The 17,720-nt window shown below is 43.9% G+C and overlaps 1 protein-coding gene across 1 annotated transcript in view; it reads left to right on the plus strand.

Annotated features, from left to right (window-relative positions):
* UQCC1 (ubiquinol-cytochrome c reductase complex assembly factor 1) overlaps nucleotides 1–17,720 on the plus strand; it is a 537,036-nt gene that overhangs the window by 432,582 nt on the left and 86,734 nt on the right. The window contains exon 8 of the mRNA XM_086932310.1: nucleotides 5,107–5,184. Coding sequence (XP_086788436.1) covers nucleotides 5,107–5,184 — 78 coding nt within the window. The remainder of the gene's footprint in view (nucleotides 1–5,106; nucleotides 5,185–17,720) is intronic.

Raw genomic sequence — 17,720 nt, forward strand, 5'->3', positions numbered from 1 at the left:
GTATATGTGCTGTATATGTGCTGTATATGTGCTTTTGGATTAGATTACAGCCACAATGCCTTAATGATGTAGTCATTCCTAGACCCTCCTTCTAAAGGTTCTGAAACAGGTAACCCATTCAGTGTTCTCAACTGCCTACTTGCCATCTAAACACAAGGCATTTGTTTCTTTAGAAGAGTCCTTTATACGCTTCAGCAGATGGGCCAATGTCTGTACATACAAGGTCTCCTGGGGAGACAAAAGATTCACTATAGCCACGGCAAGACTATGGAATTCCCTTCCCCCACAAATCAAAGCATGCCCTACGTTGCTCTCTTTCAGGAAGCTACTAAAGACCTGGTTATTCACTCAATAAACGGCACTCCGCCTTACTACCTCTATCTACGTCCTCAGCGCCGAGACACCAATGGGTATTAGTTTCGCTGTACAAATTGCTTAAATCTCTATATATAAAAACAAATGTATGTCTGTCTGTTTGTCCTTTATGCATTTCTACACCATTCATCCGATCAGCATGAAACTTTGGGAAGTTGTTGAGTACACTCCCGCGAAGGTTTCTGGCAAAAAAATAAATAATAATCATTTGTTAAAAGTTGTTGAGTACACTCCCGCGAAGCTTTCTGGCAAAAAAAAAAAGAAAAATGTGTTAAATATCGGCCCACCAGGGCCCTCATAATCTTTCCAATACTGAACTTTTACAGTTTCCGGTGCGACTCGCTTTTGCAATGACCATCAACAAAGCTCAAGGACTATCGTTGCAATTGTGGGGACTAAATTTGGAGAATCAATGCTTCTCACATGGACAACTCTATGTGGCCAGCTCACGTGTCGGAAAACCTTCTGGTTTATTCTTGTACGCACCAGACGGAAAAACAAAAAATACTGTGTATCCACAAGTACTCGAATAAATAAACAGAATTAAAACAACACTTTAAAATGTTTTTGCATATTAAAAGGAATACGTTTCAATAAAAATGACACAATGTAAATTGAATGTTATCATAACAAGTATCCTTAAATTTCCTTTCTTCTGAGATCACAGCAACGTGCGATGGGTAAGCTAGTAAATAAAGAAATAGTGGTTTCAAGAAGTCTGTCCTATGATGGCTATATATGTACATAATCACTTTTTTGGTCCAGTCATGATGGATATATAATGTACGGAATTCCTTTTTTTGGCCCAGTCATGATGACTATGTAGCGTACAGATTCACTTTTTGGCCCAGTCAGCAGGATCATAAGCAGGAATTTACTTTTCATATTGATCAGTGATATGGGTCAATATCTGGTACAGTACAGAGGATCCTTCCCAGTCTTCCCCTGATTGAAATCAGGGATTTCATGAAAGTTGAAGAAAGGTTAGTGTTAACCTCACTGTTTTTTAGGTGTCAAAATATCAAGCATTTGTGCTTTTTGTAGTGCCATTTTGTAGATTTCCCCTGGGAGATCATAACTATACTGTTTTTTTGTAGTGTTCATAAAGGTCCTAACTTCATATCAGGGTGAATTCGGCCTTGGAGATGAACAGGGACTTGAGATCTAGTTGTGTTTTCTCTATATCCCTCCAGACTTGATTGGAGTGGTGGGATATTTGGCATCCGTATGCATTGAAGTCTTTAATGTTCTTGGTCTTCTTTTGTACTTTATAATGTCATGCATCATTTGCCCCCTAACAACTTCCATGCCAACTAGAAAGTGACCTCTGTTTTCCATCACATAGTTCTTGATTTTGCACCTCTTTGCTGTTCTCTATTGCCAGTATGTATCTGGAGACAGTCATCTTCTACAACCGATTTGGTGTGGTCCTAAGGAGCATCTTCTAGAGTCACTAATAATGGAGTCTGATCAGGAAGAGCTTCTTCTGATGTCTTTGTAAGTGTAGCTATCTTAGCCATTTGTGGCTACGTGGCAGTTGCTTCTTGAGTAAGGATCTTGTGCACATGAAAGGAATATGTTTTATCTGTCTGTTAGGTGTGACATTATCCATATGTCCATTAGCCCAAAATCCCATACATCTTTCATATTGGCCCTGGCATTGATGTTACTCAATTTAAGTGGACTAGTCCTATCCACATCTGGATCTGGCATTCCAGTCTCCTCCAGTTATTGTACAGATTGTACAGAATAATGTAAACACTATGGACAACTTAGATAGGAAGAGCTTTTGGTAAAGTTATGTGCATACACAGTTCGAATGATCAGTTTTTTATTCAGAAGAGAACATGTCAGAAATACATGATGTTGTTCGAAGTCTTTATGACTTCCCTAATCAAAGCTTTCCTCATCAATATGGCAACGCTGCTTTTCTATGAACTAATAAAGAAGGCAGCAGGGGCGTGCTTGGAGGTTGCAGTATGGGATTATAAATCACTTTTCCTACTCAGTTACATGTCAGTTTCTTGTCAGCCTTCAGGAGCAAGTGGTTTTCTTGCAGGAGATCAATGTCTGTATATCTGGAGGAAAGATAGGATAGGGCCTTCTTCATGTATAATTAGTTCCTCATGCCTTTGACAGTAAAAGATAACCGTAAGGTTGTTGCAGGTTCTGTAGATTCCATGTTGCAGATTTCTTCTGATGTAATTAAATGCTGAAGAATATCACGCCTTGACTGTGTCAGATGTGTCGGTTCACCTCAAGGGCACAAGTGCTAGAGAGCATGGACAGTATATGACAAGGCCTACTGCAGCACAAGTAGGTCTTAATTATCAGGTGTGAAGATAGAGCAGATTGGTCAGAATGTTATATGGATGCTATAGATATCACGGCTTATGGGAGGTGAGGGAAAGCAAGAGGAAATACTCTATTGGAGTCTGCACCAGAGTAGCTACACTTTGAAAAGAAGGTAGAACTTCTGAACTCTCTAATTGGGACAATAGCAAGCAGGCGAATAGCATGAATTCAGGATACAGTCAAGGAAGTGCAGCATAAGAACCGGCGAGGGGTCTAAAGTCAGTTGTTAAGTTTGTGTTTATACCTTTCATCGCCTACATGTGAAAGGGGATCAGCGATCAATGAAGGACAGCAGATACAGGATGGAGGTATAATGTATCCATTGAGTAGTGATGGGGTGAGTAAAGAAGAAAGCAGTCATCCAGTGCAGAGTGGTTGTAGCAAAAAAGAAAGACACCAGCTAACAGACTATGATGAGCAAGGGTGCAACATCGCTGTGAGGCCTGCTCATCTCCATTAGTCCTCTAATATGTATGTAAGTGTTAGGGATCTAAGGGGGGGTGATCAAGTTTGCATTATTGGGCCATGAATGTGTTCCGCTCACTGAAGAATCAGTCATTCCATATATTCTGCTGTTATGGAATGATCTGTATCAACTTTAGGCTGTCATCCTGGGTCCATGTTTCCTTTATTTATGTAGATCATCTTGGAATGTAAAACATCAGACTATACGAATCCTGAAATTCTAGAGCAGTTACCTCAAACGCCTGGATTCTACAAACATGCAAACCTCCATGAAAATGCACCACACAATGCTGAATTACAACCTTTGAATCGAGAGGCACACCAGCAAAACAGCATAGTACCAGCCAACCTCGAAGACACTCCAATAAAGAGGGGATAACTGAGTGGTGGAGGCACTGGTGAGGGACAGTGAAAGTGACATATCAATATCATCACATAAATAAAGGAAACATGGTCCCAGGATGACAGCCTAAAGTACAACATTTAGCGGTATAATGTGATCCAACAGATTTACAAACAATGCAGTAATTAATAGATCCTAAAACAATTGTTCCGTTTATCTTCATTGATTAAGCATCAAATATTATACAGTGTGGATTGTCCTCAGTGGCATCATTAATTCAGGACGGACAGGGAAAAAGAATACTTAATCAATTTTAGTGATGTATCTAAAAATAATTTTTCCAGACATTGTTAAAGTCGCCTTCTCTGTGTCTTAGTCAGTTGTAGACCAGTTTAATAATTCAGTACTAAATTTTTTCTGTTTTTGAACTGTATGTTTGTCCAATTTTTCGTAATTATTTTCTTGGTCCAACGCTACTGCTTTTGCATCTATTTGTCATATTTGTGAGCAGTTGCTTTATTTTACAGGTCATTAAATATTTAGTGAAGTAGTATTTATAGGTTATGTTACAATTGTGGACATTCAGAGGGCTAGCTCTTATTAGTGATTCAGGTTCTTAGGCAAAGGGTGTGAGTACTCCACTACACCTAAAGTATGGCTGCCTTTCACCAAACAACTTGCATTTAGCTTGCAGTAGGGACTGTAGCACCCTCGTTACTGGTAGATATTTATATAGCAAATTGGCCAACCTTTGACTCTGGCACCAACTTACTTTTTGGATTTCAGTAGCCTTGTGATGGACTGGCCCAAAGGGAGGTAATTTTTATGGGTAGGCGATAGTGTGATCCTCAAACATTAGTCCATATATGTGTGTTTGTTGCCCTAATTCGTTTTTTTTATCTTGTCTTGAGATAGTAGTCTTCTGCTGAATCCGCATGTGCGTTCTGCGATTTCATGGGTAGTCCAGGGTTCTTGTGCTCACTCTCCAAGTGGCACATCTCTCCATGATGGCTAAATTCTGCTTGAGGGATAGCATCGTGGAAATCCCCATGAGAGTTCTGGTGTTGTGACTTAGCGAGTTATGTCTGGTTTATGGCAATCTCTCTTTCCAAAATAAGGTACATCTATTCAGTGATCGCCACATTCTGGTAATTTCAGCAGATGTCAATTGAGGAAACTTGGACTTTTCTCACAGTGTGCAAGAAAATGTTTTTTGTCTGCTGCCTCGACCTGCTAGTTCAATTGGTGGTGATTCAAGACTCACTCACTATAATTTCCCAGTGCAAAGGAGGATTTTGCCCAATCAAAACGAGCTCTTTTCACTTAGCATTGGAATATTTTTTTGACTGACTTCCAAGAAAATAAGCATGGTACAACCAGATGACTTACACTTGAAGTTAGTATTTAAAAATAATGCTCCGATTATTTTTTTAGGTATAATGAGAGAGTTAATTTATATCGTTTGCAATAGTTGAAAAAATGTAGAAATACGGGCAAATACTGATTTATATTAATGTGTGCCCAGGCCTAATCTTAAATTACTAACTGGAGTGTTTCCTCTTTTTCAGATTGACTCGGCAGCCCTCAAATCAAGCATAAAAACCATGACTGAAAATTTCTATGCTGCTATTTTTGGATATGATGAGGTAAGCATAAAATGTGAGGCAGGTGTAAAAGTCTTTGAGTGCCTACGTTTCTTTGTCGTAGAGTCTTCACATGGAAGTAAAATTGGCGAAAGGTTCCTGCTGTTGAGTTTGTTTTACTTTGATGCCATCTATTGGAACTACTACGAAAGGCGCCCTTGAAATCAGACAATGTTGGTTGTTGACGCGTAGAAGTACTATAATTCTCATCGTTAAATGTGAAAAAAATCGTCCTGCTTCGCTCACTTTGAATCAGTACTTCATTTTATGTGAAAAATTTAAGGGAGTGGCCCAACTATCCAAGGGATAGGGCATCGAATACGTGAGTAAAATCAATTATCCCTTGGGATGTGAGAAAACGAATTGAATCAAAAATTGTCTCAATCATTTATCCATACATTCACTTCTTGTGTGGCTAATGTTATTCTGTGTTCTATATGTGTAAAACCACCTATCTGAGGACTAATAGAAGCGCCTGAACAGAGTAATTTTCCTTTTCGTTTTAAAATAAATGTTATTAGATATCAGACATGATTGAAAATTCATACAAATAAGCACACAATCAAGAGCCAAAAGTTCATGTCAGCCACCATTTTTTCGATTTTCACCGCCCCCCCCCCCTTTTGTAACGCCGCAGGAAAAAGGAAGGAAAGAAGAGAAAACTAAGCTAAATTTAATTGGAGGGAAAAAATAAAAAATAAAAGGAGAGTCAAAAAGAATCCAGAGAGCTTCAATCTTCATCCATCTGAAATCGTAATTAATTATCACAATTTATCCACTTTGTTAAAGGTTCCCAGATGCGTTCTCCCTCCCTTCGAGCTCTACGTCCTCTTCTCTTGAAAACCAATAGTTCCCATCTACTGGTATTTATAAACTTGCCCAGCCACTCATGCACCTTCGGAGGAATAGGATCCAACCATACAGTAGCAATTGATAACCACAAGGTAGCCATGGCAGTAAAGAATAATTTACGCTCTGAGTTATATTTTGATCCTCAACACCAAGCATTACAGCTTGGGCTGTCAATGAAATCCGTCCAATCATAAAGGTAGCGTCTGGTTTAAAAGTTTCAATTTTCAAGTTTTAGTCTTTTGACGTGTCCTAGTGTTAAGTAGAGGTACACGTACACTTGTAGTTGAACGCGGTATTTTATGAGTAATACTTCAAGTTTCCGGAGCCGATTACAAGAAGCAGCGTCAGGTCCCCATATACGGTGGATCCTGGAATCATGTGTGGCCGCGTCTGCTCAGGAATCAGCAAAAAACGTACTCCTAAAATACTGCGTCCAACTACAAATTGAAACTTTTAAACCAGACGCTATCTTTATGATTGGACGAATTTAAGTCTACTATCAAGCTTTGCGCACGGGACTGTAACATTCAAAAAAGAGGCCCGGTTCACGCCCGCCTATCCCAAACTATTCATCTGTGGGTTGAAAGCTAGTACCATCATAGGACATGGTAACTACTGCGGACATATATAAAGTGTTGCAATTTTAGATAATTTTATTGAACATTATTGCAAGCATGAAAGAGACGAAATTGTGGTCTTGATAAAGGTGTTTTTTATAAAACTTCACATTGAAACGTGTCGACGCATTTGCTATATACGTCAAATTCAAGGAACCAGGTCCCAGAATTGATCAATTGGAGTGTGGACCTTATGTGATTCCCTTGAGTTGACATACCGATGATTGACCATAATCACGGAACTTGGTCTGTTGCTGGGTTTTAATTATATTGTTTTGAATATTGTTTAATGCATTTGTGTTATTGTGATATTTTCTAATGATTTTAATGAATAATTATTTTATATCAATAAATGTATAAATTGGAATATTATACTGTTCAGGCGCTTCTAGTAGTCCTCAGATAGGTGGTTTTACACATATAGAACACAGAATAACATGCGCCACACAAGAAGTGAATGTATGGATGTATGATTGAGACAATTTTTGATTCAATTCGTTTTCTCACATCCCAAGGGATAATTGATTTTACTCAAGTACTTCATTTTAGTCGATGGTTGCCGATGCTGGGAACCGGCCTTTAATTATCAACACTGGCGCTTGTGACTGCCTGCCACAAGATGGCGCTGCCTCGGATGACCACAACAACAGTTAATTATTTATTCAATATGCATTAAAAATGATTATTAACTGCCGCCCAAGCCATTCATATAGCATTGGGGCCTGAAATAGTCTGAATTGTCACACTTGTAGGAGTGTGGCGGTTAGTAGTTGTGTTGTTACTATCACTGGCATTATTGCAGGGACAACGTGTGGTGCAAGCTGCAGTGGTCTGCTGGCGAGAGCCCTGACACCTATTCATTTACAAATTAACCAATGCTTTGAATGAACATTGGCCTGTCCTAGCAAACTAATTCCACACCTCTCTGAAGGCGAAAATCTGCAGCTGTTCAGAAATGCTGTCGCATCAAGCCATTTCTCCTTTGTCCGTTGACGTTTCACTGCATTTTTTTATTTTGTTGTCTTTCTTTAAGGAGTGCATGATCTAAGGGAATCCCAAGCGAACAGCAGCTGTGGGGTACCCTTTGTATCTCCTGGAACAGAGGGTAGACTCGCCTGTTCTGGGTCCTAATTGGTGGTAGCATAACATAGTTTTTCCACTGCTGCACTCAGGATGATGACTACTGACACGTGAGTAAAGTTCAGTGACTTCTGGTAACAGGAAGACCCCTTTCTTGTTTTATTTTTTAGTGTTTGAAAGATGATCGTGAACATCAGGTGGAGTGTAAGCACAATACTCACACTTGGAATGAATATTAAAAAGAAGACATCATAATCAATATCACAGTCCCCCATTTGGCGTTACACATATTTGACCAAAGGGGCATCTATAATGGAGGTCGACAGTAGAACAACTGAGCCAGTCCATCCTCCTTTTCTCCAGAGACGTCTGGGATAGGCCTAGTTTTACTGCCAGCTGAGATCACGAGTAAACCTTGAACTGCATGAAATGTTTAAACCCTTTACTTCCCAGAAGTAGAAAACCGAGGATCTGCCTGACTGCTTGGGATTTAAAACAGTGGAGTATGCACTGCTTGTTAAGGTACGGACTATGAATATTGGCCTCAGAACGACATTGTGACTAAAGCTGGATGGATCCAGCATGAACTTCACTTAACTGTTCCCTGAGTGCTAGCTGTCCATAAATGCTCAAGGCATGGATGTACACCTAAGAGCCTGAAACTTTCTGTCGGCCCGACTTGCTGCTGTCCTTCCAGCATGGAAGCTGGCAGCGTGCCTATAGAGTCCAAAGAAGCTTCCAACGAGGCTCCTTAGAGGTCTTCACTGCCCCATAACTACAGCTGAACTAGCCAGCAATGGCAAGTGAGCCTTTAGAAGAGGTGACTCTGCTTGGCATAAATCCCTGCACCAGCAAACCATTTGTTACAGTGTAGGACACCTGCCACTTTGCCCTTCCAAAGCATCCATTACGCTTCACGCAGCTTGGCGTGGATATGTGGTCATCATCAGCCTCTTTGACCTGCATGCCAGAAAAAGTGTTTTTATTAAGTTTATTTTAAGTGTAATGCAAAGTCGGACATTGCTGTATTTTTTAATCTGCCCACTTTACTAGTTTCACAAAAGTTACCAAAATTAGTTAATAGTTTTGGTATTAGGATCACTATCTAGTTCGTCCTCCAAGATGTACTTCTAAGTATCTCAGATCTTCAGTAACACTGAAGTTTCTGTTTTGGGCAATAAGCATCCTTCAAAGAGTGTTTTGCCTTCATTGAAGCTTTAGTGGACAAAATAAAAGATGCATTTGACGAGCAGCAGTCGGCCTCTACGGCGTTGAGGATCATGTCCTAGAGGTATAGCCCTGCACAGACAGACTTTTCGTAGTTGTCAGAGAACCATACTCTAGAAGAATTGTTGTTTTACCTGACTTCTTGAAAATTAGCCTTCAATAACATTCCTTCTGCATCTCATCAAATTCAGGTGTGTATGGAGAACATCGCTGTAATGATGTATCACAGCAAGCGAAGTGGTGTACAATGCAAAATTTCCTAGCTATCATACAGGAACGTTTTCATTCTATTAAGGACATGGAGGCGAGGATTCGGCTTTCAACTTTCTCCATTTATTACACTCCAGCAGCTTTTCAAAAGTCCACATTAATGATAAAAACCACATTCCCATGATGCATAGGGAAAATGAAAAACGAAAGAGTCCAACGGAGGTAGCCAATCCCGAGCGAGGCTATCCAGCAACTTCCCTCGAGGACGCCCTACCCTCCTCTTTTTTCCTGCGACCACATCAAGCCAGTTGTCTGGTATTCCTTTTTGCCAGCGTCCGTTCCTAAGTCAAATAAGGGTAGGTATAAATCTGAGGTATGAGGAACAGTCTAAATATCCTCAAACAACAGTGACAAGAGTAATGCAAATAATAACAAGGCACCATTAAAAGTCATTGTCGACGAAATCTAATCGTAAACGTTTTACTCACCATATGTACATAGGTGTTCTGGGAGGTTTCTACTGAAAGGGTGGGCTAATCCTTGCCTCCGCGTCCTTAATAGAATTGAAACTTTCCTGTACGATATCTAGGAAATTTTGAATTCAATGGCAGAACCGGAGGCTTCAGATTAGGCTAGTTTAAAGCTTATCCACCACCAAAGATCCCAGTGACACCACTGCTTTAAAGTAAAACCTCTTTAAGGTGGAGTCCGAGGACCAATCTGTAGCGTTAAGGATATCCTCCAGCAACGCTCCCAGGGAAAAAGCCTTTGATGCCATTACACCGAAACAGAATAAGCCCCAAAACGGGAGGTATCTATACCTGCCTCCTGCATCACCCAGCGAACCCATCTCACAATCGTAGGGGATGAAGACCACCCGTGTGGTTTGGTGAGGGCTATAAACAGTTGTCTGATGCCCTGTGGGTGTATGTTGGTTGTTGCCACTTCGTAGGCCTTGAGTGCTCTGACCACACATAAATTAGGGATATCAGGAAAAGCAGGATAGGACACAGACTTTGATTTGCATTTGGTTCTTCTAGTTATATGAAATGGAACTCCCTCCCGGGAGAAAACTAGGCCTGTAAGATCCAGGGCTCTCACATCAGAAACCCTGCGACAGGATATCAGCATTGCCAGCTTTGCTGACATTTGCTTCCTGGACAAGTACTTATTGGATGGCCATGAACGGAATAGATCTAAAACCTTGTTAACATCCCAAAGAAAAGAATAATGAGGTTCCGGGGGTACGGATAGCCTGATACCACTCAATAGTTTTCAAACCAGAGGATGCTCACCAATCTGGGGACTATCGACTGGAAAGTGACCTGCTGAAATTGCTGACCAAAATGTATTAATTGACCTATAGGCCAGAACATCTTTTGCCAAAGAGTCTAAGAAATTAAGGACGTAGACAACATCTACCCCCATCGGATCCACTTGTTGTCGAATACACCAATCCCCCAATGCGACCACGCGGAATGGTATCTCTTGTTGCTGCTCTATGCCCAAGATGAATGAATTATCAATTTATAAGAGCGCAACTTAAGGCATCAAGGCGCAGAAGATGGAAAAAGACAACTGAGTGGTCGGATACATCAGGAGGAGGCAGCACTTAAGGATATGATAGGGTGAAAAGCCAGGTTTTGATATTTTTCTGGGAAACGGCAAGAGATGACTGGGTTTTGAGGTTGGTTATAGGATATGTCACGCTGCCTTTGCGAGCAACAAGGCAGCGTCTACCGAATGGTCTAGCACTTTCTAGCATTGCCTGTAACCCTCCAGGCCATCAATTGGAGGCCGCCCATGACAAGGAGGTGATGAGGATTCCCCTGAGGATCTTTTAGGAGACTTTGACCAAGGGGGTTGATGGATTGGAAAATCCCAGGAAAGTTCCATCAGAACTGGAAACCAGGCTTGTGACCTCCAGATCGGGTTGATCACCACCAGATCCGCCTGTTGTCTTCTCTCCTAGGAGAGTACCCTCATTACCATTGCGAAGGGGAGAAACGCATGGCCCAGTTCCGCGCTCCAATCCCGGATGAGTGCATCCACCGCCAATGCTTCCGGATCAGGACATCAACTGTAATAACGTTTCAGTTGGGCATCCAGTCAGGAGGCAAAGAGGTCTACCGAGAAGGGACCCCAGCAAGATTGGATTTCCCGGAATACTCTGGGGTGTAGCTTCCACAGGCTGGTACCTTCCAGTGACGGGAGCACCAGTCCACCACCTGGTTTGACGATCCCGGAAGATGTTCCGCTGAGAAATCTGATTGGACAGACAATATTCCCAGAGGTCCCGAGCCAGATTCGATAAGGCGGTGAACCTTGTCCCTCCTAAATGGTTGATGTAGCAGATTGCTGCCATATTGTCCATCTTGAGTAAGATGCAACTCTGGACCTTGTTCTTGGTCCAGCACTTTTTAAAATTAATTTTTTTATTATACTGTTAAGGCAATACACAGCATTGAAGCGCCTACAACCCGGATGCCTTATTTACAACTAGGGGTGGTGAGGGACAGAGTCTCTGAATTAAGCAGAAAGCTCTCACCCAGTCAAGAGATCAGGGCTAGATCCAACACCGTTTTTTAGCTCACTGCACCATCCCAGTTTCAGAACCTGGCTGTATGCAAAATTAGTCTGTTCCTGTCCCAGTGCATGATGGGAACAGGGCAAACCAAACTACAACAGCCAATTCTTACACTGGGAAGGAAACAAGCTCCCGGGGACCGGTTTCTGGCATTACAGCCGTCTTCGGCCCGGTTTGCTTGAATCCTGATGGTGCAATGAGCAAGGGTCTCACATCTGAGAATACCCTTCCACGCTTAGGGTGGACAAAATTATTTACAACTAGGGGTGGTGAGGGACAGAGTCTCTGAATTAAGCAGAAAGCTCTCACCCAGTCAAGAGATCAGGGCTAGATCCAACACCGTTTTTTAGCTCACTGCACCATCCCAGTTTCAGAACCTGGCTGTATGCAAAATTAGTCTGTTCCTGTCCCAGTGCATGATGGGAACAGGGCAAACCAAACTACAACAGCCAATTCTTACACTGGGAAGGAAACAAGCTCCCGGGGACCGGTTTCTGGCATTACAGCCGTCTTCGGCCCGGTTTGCTTGAATCCTGATGGTGCAATGAGCAAGGGTCTCACATCTGAGAATACCCTTCCACGCTTAGGGTGGACAAAATTATTTACAACTAGGGGTGGTGAGGGACAGAGTCTCTGAATTAAGCAGAAAGCTCTCACCCAGTCAAGAGATCAGGGCTAGATCCAACACCGTTTTTTAGCTCACTGCACCATCCCAGTTTCAGAACCTGGCTGTATGCAAAATTAGTCTGTTCCTGTCCCAGTGCATGATGGGAACAGGGCAAACCAAACTACAACAGCCAATTCTTACACTGGGAAGGAAACAAGCTCCCGGGGACCGGTTTCTGGCATTACAGCCGTCTTCGGCCCGGTTTGCTTGAATCCTGATGGTGCAATGAGCAAGGGTCTCACATCTGAGAATACCCTTCCACGCTTAGGGTGGACAAAATTATTTACAACTAGGGGTGGTGAGGGACAGAGTCTCTGAATTAAGCAGAAAGCTCTCACCCAGTCAAGAGATCAGGGCTAGATCCAACACCGTTTTTTAGCTCACTGCACCATCCCAGTTTCAGAACCTGGCTGTATGCAAAATTAGTCTGTTCCTGTCCCAGTGCATGATGGGAACAGGGCAAACCAAACTACAACAGCCAATTCTTACACTGGGAAGGAAACAAGCTCCCGGGGACCGGTTTCTGGCATTACAGCCGTCTTCGGCCCGGTTTGCTTGAATCCTGATGGTGCAATGAGCAAGGGTCTCACATCTGAGAATACCCTTCCACGCTTAGGGTGGACAAAATTATTTACAACTAGGGGTGGTGAGGGACAGAGTCTCTGAATTAAGCAGAAAGCTCTCACCCAGTCAAGAGATCAGGGCTAGATCCAACACCGTTTTTTAGCTCACTGCACCATCCCAGTTTCAGAACCTGGCTGTATGCAAAATTAGTCTGTTCCTGTCCCAGTGCATGATGGGAACAGGGCAAACCAAACTACAACAGCCAATTCTTACACTGGGAAGGAAACAAGCTCCCGGGGACCGGTTTCTGGCATTACAGCCGTCTTCGGCCCGGTTTGCTTGAATCCTGATGGTGCAATGAGCAAGGGTCTCACATCTGAGAATACCCTTCCACGCTTAGGGTGGACAAAATTATTTACAACTAGGGGTGGTGAGGGACAGAGTCTCTGAATTAAGCAGAAAGCTCTCACCCAGTCAAGAGATCAGGGCTAGATCCAACACCGTTTTTTGGCTCACTGCACCATCCCAGTTTCAGAACCTGGCTGTATGCAAAATTAGTCTGTTCCTGTCCCAGTGCATGATGGGAACAGGGCAAACCAAACTACAACAGCCAATTCTTACACTGGGAAGGAAACAAGCTCCCGGGGACCGGTTTCTGGCATTACAGCCGTCTTCGGCCCGGTTTGCTTGAATCCTGATGGTGCAATGAGCAAGGGTCTCACATCTGAGAATACCCTTCCACGCTTAGGGTGGACAAAATTATTTACAACTAGGGGTGGTGAGGGACAGAGTCTCTGAATTAAGCAGAAAGCTCTCACCCAGTCAAGAGATCAGGGCTAGATCCAACACCGTTTTTTAGCTCACTGCACCATCCCAGTTTCAGAACCTGGCTGTATGCAAAATTAGTCTGTTCCTGTCCCAGTGCATGATGGGAACAGGGCAAACCAAACTACAACAGCCAATTCTTACACTGGGAAGGAAACAAGCTCCCGGGGACCGGTTTCTGGCATTACAGCCGTCTTCGGCCCGGTTTGCTTGAATCCTGATGGTGCAATGAGCAAGGGTCTCACATCTGAGAATACCCTTCCACGCTTAGGGTGGACAAAATTATTTACAACTAGGGGTGGTGAGGGACAGAGTCTCTGAATTAAGCAGAAAGCTCTCACCCAGTCAAGAGATCAGGGCTAGATCCAACACCGTTTTTTAGCTCACTGCACCATCCCAGTTTCAGAACCTGGCTGTATGCAAAATTAGTCTGTTCCTGTCCCAGTGCATGATGGGAACAGGGCAAACCAAACTACAACAGCCAATTCTTACACTGGGAAGGAAACAAGCTCCCGGGGACCGGTTTCTGGCATTACAGCCGTCTTCGGCCCGGTTTGCTTGAATCCTGATGGTGCAATGAGCAAGGGTCTCACATCTGAGAATACCCTTCCACGCTTAGGGTGGACAAAATTATTTACAACTAGGGGTGGTGAGGGACAGAGTCTCTGAATTAAGCAGAAAGCTCTCACCCAGTCAAGAGATCAGGGCTAGATCCAACACCGTTTTTTAGCTCACTGCACCATCCCAGTTTCAGAACCTGGCTGTATGCAAAATTAGTCTGTTCCTGTCCCAGTGCATGATGGGAACAGGGCAAACCAAACTACAACAGCCAATTCTTACACTGGGAAGGAAACAAGCTCCCGGGGACCGGTTTCTGGCATTACAGCCGTCTTCGGCCCGGTTTGCTTGAATCCTGATGGTGCAATGAGCAAGGGTCTCACATCTGAGAATACCCTTCCACGCTTAGGGTGGACAAAATTATTTACAACTAGGGGTGGTGAGGGACAGAGTCTCTGAATTAAGCAGAAAGCTCTCACCCAGTCAAGAGATCAGGGCTAGATCCAACACCGTTTTTTAGCTCACTGCACCATCCCAGTTTCAGAACCTGGCTGTATGCAAAATTAGTCTGTTCCTGTCCCAGTGCATGATGGGAACAGGGCAAACCAAACTACAACAGCCAATTCTTACACTGGGAAGGAAACAAGCTCCCGGGGACCGGTTTCTGGCATTCCAGCCGTCTTCGGCCCGGTTTGCTTGAATCCTGATGGTGCAATGAGCAAGGGTCTCACATCTGAGAATACCCTTCCACGCTTAGGGTGGACAAAATTATTTACAACTAGGGGTGGTGAGGGACAGAGTCTCTGAATTAAGCAGAAAGCTCTCACCCAGTCAAGAGATCAGGGCTAGATCCAACACCGTTTTTTAGCTCACTGCACCATCCCAGTTTCAGAACCTGGCTGTATGCAAAATTAGTCTGTTCCTGTCCCAGTGCATGATGGGAACAGGGCAAACCAAACTACAACAGCCAATTCTTACACTGGGAAGGAAACAAGCTCCCGGGGACCGGTTTCTGGCATTACAGCCGTCTTCGGCCCGGTTTGCTTGAATCCTGATGGTGCAATGAGCAAGGGTCTCACATCTGAGAATACCCTTCCACGCTTAGGGTGGACAAAATTATTTACAACTAGGGGTGGTGAGGGACAGAGTCTCTGAATTAAGCAGAAAGCTCTCACCCAGTCAAGAGATCAGGGCTAGATCCAACACCGTTTTTTAGCTCACTGCACCATCCCAGTTTCAGAACCTGGCTGTATGCAAAATTAGTCTGTTCCTGTCCCAGTGCATGATGGGAACAGGGCAAACCAAACTACAACAGCCAATTCTTACACTGGGAAGGAAACAAGCTCCCGGGGACCGGTTTCTGGCATTACAGCCGTCTTCGGCCCGGTTTGCTTGAATCCTGATGGTGCAATGAGCAAGGGTCTCACATCTGAGAATACCCTTCCACGCTTAGGGTGGACAAAATTATTTACAACTAGGGGTGGTGAGGGACAGAGTCTCTGAATTAAGCAGAAAGCTCTCACCCAGTCAAGAGATCAGGGCTAGATCCAACACCGTTTTTTAGCTCACTGCACCATCCCACTTTCAGAACCTGGCTGTATGCAAAATTAGTCTGTTCCTGTCCCAGTGCATGATGGGAACAGGGCAAACCAAACTACAACAGCCAATTCTTACACTGGGAAGGAAACAAGCTCCCGGGGACCGGTTTCTGGCATTACAGCCGTCTTCGGCCCGGTTTGCTTGAATCCTGATGGTGCAATGAGCAAGGGTCTCACATCTGAGAATACCCTTCCACGCTTAGGGTGGACAAAATTATTTACAACTAGGGGTGGTGAGGGACAGAGTCTCTGAATTAAGCAGAAAGCTCTCACCCAGTCAAGAGATCAGGGCTAGATCCAACACCGTTTTTTAGCTCACTGCACCATCCCAGTTTCAGAACCTGGCTGTATGCAAAATTAGTCTGTTCCTGTCCCAGTGCATGATGGGAACAGGGCAAACCAAACTACAACAGCCAATTCTTACACTGGGAAGGAAACAAGCTCCCGGGGACCGGTTTCTGGCATTACAGCCGTCTTCGGCCCGGTTTGCTTGAATCCTGATGGTGCAATGAGCAAGGGTCTCACATCTGAGAATACCCTTCCACGCTTAGGGTGGACAAAATTATTTACAACTAGGGGTGGTGAGGGACAGAGTCTCTGAATTAAGCAGAAAGCTCTCACCCAGTCAAGAGATCAGGGCTAGATCCAACACCGTTTTTTAGCTCACTGCACCATCCCAGTTTCAGAACCTGGCTGTATGCAAAATTAGTCTGTTCCTGTCCCAGTGCATGATGGGAACAGGGCAAACCAAACTACAACAGCCAATTCTTACACTGGGAAGGAAACAAGCTCCCGGGGACCGGTTTCTGGCATTACAGCCGTCTTCGGCCCGGTTTGCTTGAATCCTGATGGTGCAATGAGCAAGGGTCTCACATCTGAGAATACCCTTCCACGCTTAGGGTGGACAAAATTATTTACAACTAGGGGTGGTGAGGGACAGAGTCTCTGAATTAAGCAGAAAGCTCTCACCCAGTCAAGAGATCAGGGCTAGATCCAACACCGTTTTTTAGCTCACTGCACCATCCCAGTTTCAGAACCTGGCTGTATGCAAAATTAGTCTGTTCCTGTCCCAGTGCATGATGGGAACAGGGCAAACCAAACTACAACAGCCAATTCTTACACTGGGAAGGAAACAAGCTCCCGGGGACCGGTTTCTGGCATTACAGCCGTCTTCGGCCCGGTTTGCTTGAATCCTGATGGTGCAATGAGCAAGGGTCTCACATCTGAGAATACCCTTCCACGCTTAGGGTGGACAAAATTATTTACAACTAGGGGTGGTGAGGGACAGAGTCTCTGAATTAAGCAGAAAGCTCTCACCCAGTCAAGAGATCAGGGCTAGATCCAACACCGTTTTTTAGCTCACTGCACCATCCCAGTTTCAGAACCTGGCTGTATGCAAAATTAGTCTGTTCCTGTCCCAGTGCATGATGGGAACAGGGCAAACCAAACTACAACAGCCAATTCTTACACTGGGAAGGAAACAAGCTCCCGGGGACCGGTTTCTGGCATTACAGCCGTCTTCGGCCCGGTTTGCTTGAATCCTGATGGTGCAATGAGCAAGGGTCTCACATCTGAGAATACCCTTCCACGCTTAGGGTGGACAAAATTATTTACAACTAGGGGTGGTGAGGGACAGAGTCTCTGAATTAAGCAGAAAGCTCTCACCCAGTCAAGAGATCAGGGCTAGATCCAACACCGTTTTTTAGCTCACTGCACCATCCCAGTTTCAGAACCTGGCTGTATGCAAAATTAGT

Source organism: Lissotriton vulgaris, chromosome 7 (assembly GCF_964263255.1).
Source record: "Lissotriton vulgaris chromosome 7, aLisVul1.2, whole genome shotgun sequence".
Lineage (NCBI taxonomy): Eukaryota > Metazoa > Chordata > Amphibia > Caudata > Salamandridae > Lissotriton > Lissotriton vulgaris.